The sequence below is a fragment of the Corvus moneduloides genome, chromosome 12 (genome assembly GCF_009650955.1).
Source record: "Corvus moneduloides isolate bCorMon1 chromosome 12, bCorMon1.pri, whole genome shotgun sequence".
NCBI classification, from domain to species: domain Eukaryota; kingdom Metazoa; phylum Chordata; class Aves; order Passeriformes; family Corvidae; genus Corvus; species Corvus moneduloides.
Genome location: NC_045487.1, coordinates 9,461,134 through 9,473,844, shown reverse-complemented (window position 1 = coordinate 9,473,844; position 12,711 = coordinate 9,461,134). Strand labels below are relative to the sequence as shown.

General features: G+C 41.2%; 1 protein-coding gene across 2 annotated transcripts in view; it reads left to right on the top strand.

The window, feature by feature from the left end:
• The first annotated feature begins 342 nt into the window (after positions 1-342).
• NFATC3 (nuclear factor of activated T cells 3) overlaps positions 343-12,711 on the top strand; it is a 66,120-nt gene continuing 53,751 nt past the window's right edge. For both annotated transcript variants that reach the window (XM_032121482.1, XM_032121481.1), the window contains exon 1: positions 343-667. In XM_032121482.1, coding sequence (XP_031977373.1) covers positions 568-667 — 100 coding nt within the window. In that variant the 5' untranslated portion in view covers positions 343-567. The remainder of the gene's footprint in view (positions 668-12,711) is intronic.

Here is a 12,711-nt window from a genome sequence, read left to right as displayed (position 1 = left end):
GTTCACGGAGCGGGAGCGGGGCCGGGGCCGGGGCCGCTCGGCGGCGGTGGGGCCGACACGTGGCACCGCGCCCCGCGCGCGGCCCCGCCCCCGCTCGCCGCTGGCCACGTCCGATTGGGCGCCGGCCGCCGACTACAACTCCCGGCAGGCCCCGCGGCGCGGGGGGCGGGGCGAGGCGGCTTTCCCTGCAGTCCCCCGGCGGCACGCGGCCGTTACGGGGTGTTGTCGGTGCCGCGACGTCACCGCGGGAGGAACGGACGGACAGAGGGAGGGCGGTGGGAGGGGCCGGCGGGGCGGGCCGGGGCGGGGGGCGCTGCCCGGGGCGCGGCGCGGGGGCGGGTCCAGCCGCAGCCCGGAGTAGGCGCCCGCCCCACCCTGAGTGACAGAAGCGCCCGGGCACCGGAGCTCGCGCTGGGGCCGTAGCCGCCGCTCGCGCCGCCGCCTCCCCCTCTGGCCCCTCCGCCGCCCGGTGTTATGCGCCGGCCCTGAGGGGCGAGCGCAGCCCGGCAGGACCCGGCGCGGCCCTGAGGGGCAACGGGGTCTCGCTGCGCTTCGCCGGCCAAACCCATGACTACGGCAAACTGCGGCGCCACCGACGAGTTCGACTTCAGGCTGATCTTCGGCGAGGACGGGCAGCCCGGCCCCGGGCCGCCGCTGGGGCCCGCAGGTGCGCCCCGGGGCCGGGGGGGGTCGGTCGTGTTCCTGTTTTCCTCCGAGCGAGGCGGGGAGGGCAGCGGGGGCTGTGCCGGCCCCGCCGCTGCGGGAGGCGGCAGCCCGGGGGGAGCGGCGCCGTCCATACGTCCCTCAGGCCGCGGCCGCTTCCCGGCGCCGCTCCCGGTCCTCCCGCGGGACGCGGGGGCTCAGGGGGCGATGGGCCGGGCCGGCCGGGCCTCTCCCTGCCGTAACAACTTTCTTTGGGAAAAGAAACCCAAGAATTCGCGTCGTGCGGGAGGAGCCGTCCCGGGCGCGGTAGCTCCGGCGGGGAAGAGGCCCCGGGTTGGATCTGGTGGCCTCACGCCCCCCGAGCCCGGGGAGCGCGGTGGGGCCGGTGCGGGACTGAGCAGAGAGCAGCGAAGTGTTAACGGGGCTGGACGAGAGCAGTGTTCGGGCTCTTGCGATGAGAAGTTTCAACCGAAGTGTTCCCCGTATATAGAACATCCCAGTTATTCCAGTGTGTTCCTGCAGACTTTGTGTACGTGTGGATGGGCGAACACCGCGTGTCGAGATGTGATGGCCCTTTGGGTCCGTGTGTACAGATACACGCATACATCTCAGAGTCCTTCAATTTTACTTTGTTTTGTAGTATTGGAGCCTGGAAATCCTGTTTTAAAAAGTCGTATTTCTTTAAACTGCAGAAAACATAGTATTCCCTGAGAATTATGGTGTGAAGAATCAATAAGGGCCAGCTGTGCCTTGTTTAGCTGTACCAGAGTTTGATGGCTGCGTGCTTTATTTTCTAACCTACTTGAAATAAGTATTAATTGGTAATGGGCTGTTTTATGTCTAAGTGTTAGATGATAAGATAGCTCTGAAACATTACTGTATCCAGGCTAAATGATGCAGCCATGTTGTTTAGTTCTCTGACTCGGTTGTCTGCCTAAGTTAATTAGAAAAAAAATTTGTTTGATACAGTCTGTGTGTGAAAACTCGGGATTAACTTCTTAGAAAATCCCTAACTTTCTTGATGCTCAGATTTAATTTGCAGATTCGTTTAGGTAAGGGAAGATTTTCTTTGCCTATTTTCCATCTTAGTGGAATAGCAGATGGTGTGTTTTGTGAAGGGGACCTGAATTCTGCAAGCTAGATAAATGCATTACAGTACTGTATGAAAACAATGGAAAACATGTTAACAAATGACAATAAAAATAATTATGACACCCCCATTTCTATTATTTTTACATAAAACTGGAACTGTGTTCCTTTTGTTGATGATAGATAAGAATGAGAGAACACGTTGCTCAGAAAACTGGAAATACTAGTGTGGTATCAACTCACTGTTATGATATTTGTATTTGGGTAGCATTCCTTAACAAGCAGTTCAGATATTACTCTGAATACAGAGAATTTTCCATGCTTGATAAGTCAAAACTATTCTTATGTCAAATTTAAAATGTGATATTTGGACCATGAACTAATTTGTTTGCTATAGCTTTCAGTAAGAAATCCTGCATCTGCATCTGAAACTCAAGTAATTTTACTGTTTTGTAGAGTTCTGGAGATGATCTCGCCTGCTGTGCACAGATGTGGCCTTCGGGGGGAAGGGTTAGAGTAGGTCTCTGTCTTCATGTATTCTGTTAAAAGTATTGCCAGGGCTCATCTGTTAATTCTGCCCATCTATTTTACACATGAAGAACTAGAATTCATATGAGAGGTCCCATATTGGAAATCTATTTTGTCCCTTACCCCTCTTCTAAATATATTAGTTAGATGAACAAAGAAAAAAGTTTTTAGAGATCCCTAAAGCATCTATTTCATAATCCCATATCACTTCCTTTGGTGGTGGTATCCGTTGTGCTGCAAAGTAAGCATAAGGGTATTTTTTTTCAAATGTATGCTAATAATAAAACAAGTAGGTCACAGGGAAAGTTGCTTAATTTGAAGTAAATAATACTAAAATTACTAAGTTTTCCATGATCGTGGAGAACACCTAAAAACACATTCTGATCCTTCATGCTTTATCTCTAGAAGTTTGAGAGTGGCATTCTGATGAAAAAGTGTCTGGTACTAAGTTCTTGTGCAAATAACATGGAAATATATGTTAATGGTGTGTCTTTTATGCTGAGACTACTCTAGTGTTGTGAGGATTTTATTCTTTTATATAAGTGCACATGAAAGTATATACAGTTACATGTTTATATTTAACTGTATTTATAATCAAAAGCAAGGAAAAGTGAGCTATTCTTTAATTTCCTTGAAATACTTTTAATATCTGAACTACTAAGAAAGTGCTAGTGCCAGGCAGTAGATTACCCTTTTTATGATATTAAAAGAAGAGTAAGAATTAGCTGGGATCTTTAGTTATTACATTTTTAGTTTTGTGCTAAGTGGCAGGACTTGAGACCCCTGTTCTGCAGTAGTGTTTATTTGCTTGATCTGAAAGTTGTAGTTCCTGCTGCAGAAGAGAATGCATGAAAGATGGTGTGAAGATGATTTAAATTCCTAGTGTAATACTGCAATCTTTGCAGTATTCTTGGCTTGAAATTAAAGGGGTAGCCTTTTTCCTGTAGTTTTTGAGTGGAGATAAAAATTTGCTCAGGTAATTGCTAAATTAAAGACTCTCAAAAGCTCTTCAGCTTTCAAGTGGACGTTAGGTACTGAGCACCGTCTGCAAAATCTTGCCTTCTGTTTCTGTGATTGTTCAGTGTCCTTGTCCCAAAGAACAAAGAAATTGTCACTTCGGTTTTTTAGTGTTAAGCACTAAAAGTGTTCAGTACCATTCTAGGTACTGATGAGCTTCATCTTTTTATGACCAAGAAATTCAAGCCTGCAGTGCCCAAAGGTGATGCTACAGATCACTCTGAAGTGAACCAAATCTCTTTGGTGTGGTCTTTGTTGCAAAATTTTGGGTAGCTGCAGTAGCATCTGGTTGTATCATTCCAACTTAATCAGTTGCATTTGAAATGTCTAAGTCAGCATGTGCATTACAGTTATGTTCAGGTCCTCTACAGGCTGCTAAAATAGATTGCCGTGCAGCTGTCAGTGACCGTATTTGATGTGCCACCTGGTTTGGTCTTCTTGATGAAGAGAGTTTTGGTTGTAATATGTGACACTTGAATAATTGAACTTAGCTTGAATGCTTTTGTAATGATGCCCCCATTCCCTTCACCACCACCAGTTTTGCAATACTATTCAGTATAATTTTGGGAAGTTTGTCTAGAATTTATTAAGCAATTAAACTGCATTGAGTTTTTCACACTGCTTGAGGACACATTATGCTTTTTAAATGCCGAACTTCGCAAAATGGAAGCAAATATGAGTTGCTATGATATTTTCTTTAGCTGAAGTTTTATTTTAGTGGTTCATCTTCTCTTTTAAAGAATGAACTTTTACAAGGTAAAAGCTGTACTTGAAGTATATAATACTAAACTGAGAATTCAGGATCTTGTAAGGTTCTGTATCATGCAAAGCTATTACTTATTGGTATGTGAAATCGGGACTAACTTAAAAATAGAAGCTGGAAACTGTTCTGTATTCAGAAAATGAATTATTTAATTACTTAGGAAATTCCGACATATGAGTTATTGATGCTGCTGTTTAGAATCCTGTCTAAAATGTTCCTGTTATTTCTGATTAAGTATTCTAAGAGCTCAAGAGGGGCTAATGTTTTGTTACCCAGTGAAACAGAGTAATATGTGAGTTTCACCCTAACTTCCACCTTTTGTTCTTGGGTTATGAAGTAGAGAAGGAGAAATTAGTATTTCCATGTAAGTAATCTTCCTTGGTTGATTCTGTTTATTTGCTTTCCCACAATATGAGTACTTTGAAAGAACTGATCAAACTACCCTCCTTGGTCTTCAGGATCATAGTATTTGTTTTATTTTCTTGGAAACCATGAAACAAGCTGAAAAGGGGTTCTTCATATTTCCTGTGACTTAACATCTGGTTAAGTAATACTATTTAGTAATCTTGTTACAAATGAATCTTACAATCTCTCTTACTTTTCTCCTGAAGAGTTTGAAAAATATCCCAATTCTGTGATGTATTTAGTGACAGTTCAAAACATCTTTGTGAGCTGCAGCCTCATTCTGGATGGATGGACACTATGTCTGGTTTTGACTCTTTCATTGATTTGATAACTTCTACTCCTGTTCTCCTTTGAGATTTTTTTTCCTTTAGCTGACTGCTGTTAGGTTATTGGTTTGTTACCGGATATCATGACTGGAATACACAGTTTGCTATAGTGACTCTTAGAGTAATACCTGATCTTTTCTTTTGAAGGTTTTCATGTCTGACCTTTCTCGATGAGCATCCAGGAGCTGCTTGGGCTGCTCAGCAGTTGTCTCCTGCCCACATACCAAGTGCTCTGAAGTGATGATGGGTGCTGAATTTTCCCTCAGCTAGGCAGAGTTCTCTTGTAACAAAACTGGCACTATGTACGTGCTACATAGTTTCATTTAGATCTGTCGTAGAAGGCGTAAAGCTACTGATTTGTACTGAAACACCACCACAATACTAGTCTTTGTAGTTTTACCTTGATCATTAATATGTAAAGTATCCTTTTTCCCTTCCTAAATGTGTATTCATGACTGATATTGTTGTCAGGGGTTGTTGGTAGAGAGTAGAAAACAGCCAAAGCTGTTGATGGGAGTTTGCAATGTGGTTGAACTTTGTTCTTTTCCCCAAGATCGTGATTAAGGTAATTAATCTTAAGAAAGTCAAGTTGTGGTAGAAAAAGAGAGAGTAGTCTTCTAATTAGATTGAGTGGAAAGTTAAGGGCTGGATGCTGGCAGTAGCTGTGAACTTGAGGTGTGAGTTGACTGAGGATTGCTCTTGGAGAAGTTCGTTTTTGTGTTCACATAGAGCTGATCCAGAACTGTTGCAAAGTTTGCTTTCCTTAGCTGAGTAAGAGGAACTTGAGACATCTTTTAGCAGGCTGTCTTGCACACCTGTATGGTTCACTTAAAGTTTTATTATTGTTTTAAATATTTTGATTCTGTTTAGATTTGGTCGTGTATATAAATGGGTAGGAGAGAAAGTCTTTGCACAAGATGGTAACTGTGGTTAATATGCATGATTTGAGCCATCCGTATAAATACAGCTGTCTGTGTTGACCTGTTAACATTTGCTATACAAAAGCGTGCTCATGTGGCTTAAGAATATGATCAGTTGGTGCACCTTTAACAAAGGAATGAATGGATAAGTTACTTGAATCCATTTCTTTTTTTTCTGTCTTAAATATAAATGACACTTTCTAACAGACCTATTTGTTTATGTATTAGATAACTGAGTATTAAATGTATTGTGATAAACTACCACTTGCAGGAAATTGAGTTACTATCATTTTATTTTACAAGCTAGTGGATGCTGGTATCTGCATGTAAAAGATTGACACACAGGGACACAATACAAATCAGTCATATAGTCTGTGGTTATATAATCTGCTGATAGGGGGGAGGAGGGAAAACCAAACAGCTGCATCTGACCAAAAACAGAGAGTCTTGTGATTTCAGGATAACTTAGAGGAACACTGAGGAAGAGACAAAGGAAAATGGAGTCAAGAATTGCCTGGCAATTAAGAGTAAGAGTTTAAGATGGTAATCCTGGCAAGCTTACATGTTTGAATATGTTGTGATTTTTTTACAGTATTCTGGATAAATGAAACCTTGCCTATTTGAATGAAGCTTGACCAGGATGACACCATTCTGGGAAAATGCCAAAATCTTTTGTGTGGTGTTGCGAAGCAGTTGTAGTTGCAGCAAATCTAATTTAGTAACTTTTCTGTTTTGGCAGTATGGTTCTTTGATCACTACATAGTGCATTGAGAGTCACTAGGTAGTGAGTCACTATGTAATGCAGGGATTTGAAAAAGGTCCCTGGTTTGACAAAATGTCACTTATTTTGTTCATGAATTCGTAGTTGCACGTCACTCTCTGTCCCCTTCCCTCCCATTTGAATTGTGGGCAGAGTGTAAATGGAAACAAATCCTGAGATTTGGGATATGGGAGATGGTTAGGATGCAAAAGCATTTGGGCTAGTGCTTTGTCTTACATATTTCTGAAAATTAGAAATAAGCTCTTTCTTTCTCCAAAGTAAAAAGTAGCCCTCTACTTAAAACATGACGGTCCCATTCCTTTGGTCTGTATTGTCCAACTGGAAGCAGTTTGTCATATCCCACCTGAAGTGTAGCCAGCTCATTAATGTCGCTGTGAATGAGAGGGAATAAATTCAAGTAGATGGGGCCTGGGTCAATAGTAAGCAGCAGTTTGGCTGTTCACAGCAATAACGTAAATACGGGAGTTGTTGCCTCAAGCTGCCCTAGTGGGCCAGAGAAGTACGTGGAGCAGACTTGGCAGTGAGCCCAGCCAGTAAAACAACATCCAAGTCCTTGCATTTGTCCAGGCATGCCATGTGGGGTTCGAATGACAGTGGAATTTAAGATGAGTGAAATGATCAGTAAGGCTAAGTAAAACTGCAATGCAGGAGCAAGCTTATTAACAAGCCAGCATTCTCTTCTACCTTTAGTATACCCATCTCTAAGTATTCTGGTGAAATACTGGCAAAAGAGAACATTAAAAAATCGTAGAACTGTTCAAAGTCATTCAGGGAAGATGAATTTGAATCTGAAGCACTGCAGGTCTGGTGGAAGGAGAGAAGAATGAACTTCCTGGGGATCTGACTACAAACCCATGATCTTTCACCAGTAAATTCATGAAAATAGAACTCTGTGTGTGGTTCAAGTTAGTGTTGTGTGGTGATTTTGGTGGTTTTTTTTAAAGCAGAAGCAAAAACTTCATTTGAGGTTGCATGAAAGATGTTTGTAGGTAAAAACATCAGCAGTACTTACTGCTAATTTATTAATGCCAGAAATGTAGAATCATATTATTCATATTAATATTTAGATTTATAGGAATTGCATGCTTAAAAATGCCTTCTCACGCTGCACTTTGAAGATTAGTAACTCAAATAACTCTAAAAATGAGAAATATTTTTAATATAGAAAAAATTCTTGAATGGAGTTAAATATTTCTATTGTTTTGGGGGTTTTTTTTAGCAGGTTGGTGCAGAGGGTTAATGAGAGTCTTAATGTTTTAGTGGCTGCTAACATTTTTTTTTTGGAAACAAATGCTGTGAGAAATGTTTTTATAATCCTGGATTTTAATTTTTTTAATGGTTTTGGAAAAAATGGAAAGATGATTTTAACATACTTTTAGAGAAGCAGTATTTGTTCTGCGCTAGAGAGGGAATGGAATTATGACTGATTGTGATTGGGCTGGGGCAGAAACTGTTACCTTGTAACTAAAGTTGTTTTACAGAGTAGCCCTCTGTATCTTCATAGCCAAAATGAAAGCGTGACAGAATGACAAACTGCTAATCCAGTCATGTTGCATTTATTAACTGTTAGTGACAATGATTCATTGCTTTGATGGCTGCATAATGGCCTGTAATAATATCCACGGTGATGTATAGCTACTCATGTGTATCTTTAGATGCTTAGAAGTTGTTCCCTAAGACAAGGACACAAAGGAGATGAGGCGATTCAGTAACTTTGATTACAAAAGGCTCTAACAGTGTCATTTGAAATAACTGTACTCAAACAACAAGGCCGCAAGGAAATACATGGTTTAATCCAAAGAACTACTGAGAAAATCTGTCAACGTTTTGTGTTTTGCATAGCTTCCTTAAATTGCCTAAGAGTCTCTGTATTTCATCAGTGTAATTTATCAAGTTTAGTCTTTTGAGGGCAAATGCTGCTGTCTTTCAAATTGCCAAGCTTTTTGTTTTGGGGGCAGGAGGTTAGGCTGATGTACAGTATGTGGTGATACCTCCACTCCTGCTGGAATAAACATAAACTGTTTAGGACTCTGGGGAGAGATGCAAAGTTATACATGGCACAGTCATGAGGCATGCTTATATCATCATCTGTGTATTTTGGGGCATCATTCTGAACCTTGCTGAAAAAAATCGTATTCGTGCTCAGCTTCAGCCTCCTCTTTTTCATTTGGCTGATTGCTGTTTCTGCCTTTTACTGTATCAATCTAGCAGAGTGAATTCAAGGTGTTTCTGATTCTACGTTCATGTGAGCAGATGGGAAAACAAGGCAGTTTCAGATTATCATTCTGGCTCATTACAGTTCTTTGATGTACACAGCCTTTGAGTTTGATGCAGCTGAAGTCCACATTTAAGCTGTATTATAAAATATTGGTGAAAAGCTGTAATAATTAATGGCTTGAAATACTGAGTGAGGATTGCCTGCTGTGGAATGGTTTGCCCCTTTGTCACGCAGGCCAGCTGCAGAAGTACAGTGTAATTTGGCCGAGGTGTGAAGAGTTCCCAAACAAGTTTGTTCAGATATTATCGATACCAGTTCTCAGTCTCTGTGTCGTGCTCTGTTTGATAACCAGAAAGGGGATGCCTCCATTTCAGTCTCCCCTCCACTGTGTAACTGCTCCCCACTCGGACATCTTGCCTTGGTTTACTGCTTTCCTTTTCTACCAGTTTTCACAAAGACCCTAGTCTGTGTCACCATACTCTCCTGTAAACTAAAATACACATTGTCTTGCACACTCCTGTCTGTTTTCTTTGATATGGCCCTACTTACACCTTCTGATCTTGGAATCTTGGCTTCTGCTCAGTGCTTGCTTCAAGAGTGGAGCAGTAAACTGGCAGTGTCTCTGTATAGGGCATCAGATTGCTGTGAGCAGGGTTGTTGTATTAGAAGTCAGTTGGTGATTAAGGCATCCATATAGGAGTTGAGTTAGGTGAGGATTTCAGTTCATTCTGTTTGAGTAACTGGAGAGCCTTTTGATGGAGTCTGTTGGTTTTGCCCCCACAAAGGAAGAGCTGTGCTTGGTAAATTGGCCCACAATACCAAGAATCTAGGCAAACCTGGCCTGCTGGCAACTACAGCACATGATTAATTCCCTTGTTCCCTTCGCTCAGTGTTTGCCTAGCCTTCTCACTTACCTTTATGCTCAGTCTACTTCCAGTGGGCCAGGCTCAGCATACCACTTTGGGAGTGATCAGACTTCTGTCAGGTCCCATGCCTACACATCTAAAATGCTCTGGGATTGCAGACTTTTGCAGACTCTCTCAGCTGATCATATAGAATAGGATTATTCATCTTCAGAACAGCAGTGTCAAAAGGCTGCTCATACTGTGTGATAGTACCTGCTGTGCTGATGTATTGTGCTGTTTCCGAAAGGCTGTACACTAATATCTCTGAACTGCTGGGTCATGTTAAGCTGACTTGTGATCTGACAGTGACTGACAAATGAGGCTTCCTCAAACTGGAGGGCAGCAGCTTCTGTTTTGTCTACAAGGTTATTATGCAGTGAAATACCATGTCTTCTTGAATGATATAGCCACAGATTAAAAAAAAGGAACCGAAGAGGAGCCCACAGAACTTGGAGGTTTTTAAATCTAGTAGATTTTTTTTTTTTAACCTGTTGTGAGTATTAATGAATAATCCTTAAATACTGAACCAAAAGCTTTAGAAAATTATTGTTTAAAGACATGCTTCATAATCAACCAGAAATAGCAGGAGAGCTGGAGAAGGCACAGGTATAAACACTGCTTAGCTCTTCCGGTTGCTATTTTCTGTTTTGTAACTGAACTCAGAATGACTAATTTTTGTTGAATCTTACAGTTACAAGTTGAATTCTTTACCTGCCTTGTACATAACTTTTTATCAATGTATTTCAAAGCTGTTCTTTCCCTATTTTAACTTAATTTCATTACTTCAGTGTGAAGCTGGAGGTACACTAGGACAACAGTTCTAGTTTAAATGTGTACCAGGCTGTGGCCTAAGGGTTTATTTAGTTGCATGTTACATTATTTGATAGTGAGCGCTAGCAAACACCTGCAGTTCCTGTTGCTTGTTTCCCCCACGTCCTAAAGCTTGCCATTCTGTCAGTTGTGTATATACAGGTGTTAGTGCACTGTAAATATGATTGCCAAAATCATCTGTGTTAGAAGAACCTCTCTTCTCATTTCCCCCCTCCCCCTTTGTGTGTGAAGGTGTGTGGGAGGGTGGTTGCTGCTGAAAAAACTTGGTGTAGTTACACCCCAAGAGCCAGTATGTTCTTATTTTAGTCAGTGTCAGTTGTAAACATTTGATATACTGGATTATTCTCTTGCTTAAACTGCTTAAACTAGTGCATCTTCTTTATTCTTTTGTATTTCTAGCAAGGATAATGAATTCTTATCCAGACTAGAATTTGGAAAAGTCTCATTGATGAGCTCTCCCTGTTGAGATTATTTTTCTTCTACATTTCCAGTATTCTTGCTTAACAAAAGAAAATGAGTGAAATTGTGACTGGCACTACAGAACTGCCTCTGGCATGCATGATTGACAAAAGTAAAATTTTTTTTTATCCTTTTTTGCATAATCTGATATGACCATGAAACAGAGCACAAAACCATCGAAGAGAGTGAACTGCTTCATAAAATGAGTTGTCATAAATCTTCCCTTTCTAAAAACTTAAACTTGCCTGCAATACTGCTTCACGTATTGCTAAGTCTGGTCTAGAAGGATGTGTTTCCCCCTACTCCACCCTGCTACCTTAATTTTTTTCACAATTTAGTATTTTTCGGTACCATATTTGGCTTACTAGTCAGTTGTACTCCTTATAAATTAATACACTGCTGTGTTTCAGTTTTGGGTTGTGGGGTTTTTAAAGTTGGTGTTTAAGCTTGTAGGAAGTGTTTCTGGAGAACTGATAGCTTGTAATGGAAAACTGAAGTTAAACATCCACTTATAAAGTTTTAGTGTGATAGTGTACCAAGCACAACTCTGATCAGTCATGTTTTTAAGTGCACAAAAGGAAAACTATGATTATTGGCTATTTTGTGTTCCCTGTGAAGATTAAGACTCCTCTTTCATCCCAAGAAATACATGAACTGCTGCAAACCTGCAGAATAATGAAATCAAAAAACAGCCACATATGCTTTTTGTCCTTATTTACAAATATTTTTGTAATTATTGTGTTCAGAAAGAGGTAATGGTAACTGTCATGACAGGACTGGAAAACAGAAAAGTTGGCCATTCTTTTTAAAGCTTGTGAGACAGACTTGCCTGAGAACACATATGTCTGTGTCAATGTTCAGGTCTTTCCTCATGCTATTTAAAGGACTTGATTACTTGAACCTGTTTTCACAGTAGTATTTTTGTAAGACCTAGGTCATGTTGCACTTTCTTCATACCTTACAGCAACTCCTATTGTCTGAAAATGATTGTTTATGGGCTTATAAACTTGGAATAATAAAATAGTTTGGATAATTCTGGCACAGGGCTTGTGTTCAGACATTTGATAGTAATTGACCTTTCTTCTCTGGAGAAATCTGGCTGAGTGCACAGCTGCACACGTGCATGTGCCAGTACATTATTGAGGAGTGAACAACTGGTGGGCAAGCATTGCTAGTCCTAAATATGCACTCTGATACACCAAGTAGCAAGCAAAATGTACTTTTGAAGCAGTTGTTCTGGATATTATTTAATTATATTCCCCCACTAGACAGCTTATGTTGAAGTATAGTTAGCAGCTTAGTAAGGGATGAGCCAGCATTGTTTTAATACTGAACAGGAGCTTCTGTATGCGACTGTTTCCAGACAGTAGCAAATGTACATTCAAAATGAGCAACCTTCTGGTTCTCATTGACAATGGATGACACAGTCACCTGATGTAAGGTTACAATGAAAGTCTGCAGTTTTATTTAGCTTATACACTGTGAATATAGAGCATCTGCTCATTTTTGTGATCCCTCAGTAGTGAACCTGATCTCAGCAGGGTGGGGAAGAAGGCTTCAGTAAGTTTCTAAAGACTCATGGCTTCTCTGTGCATGGTAGCGTTAAAAGACTTAGTAAGTAAAAACAAAATTGAATTTCTTTCTATGCCATTTATCCAGAAGATCTCCTTTGATCGTAAAACAAAATTTGTTTGCCGTGGTTTGTTCTGAGCAAACAGTGACTTGTTTTGTTTTTGTCTCCTTTAAAATGCTTATTGGAACAAATAAACTACTAATACTACTTCTAAAACTGAAGTTGAACTTACT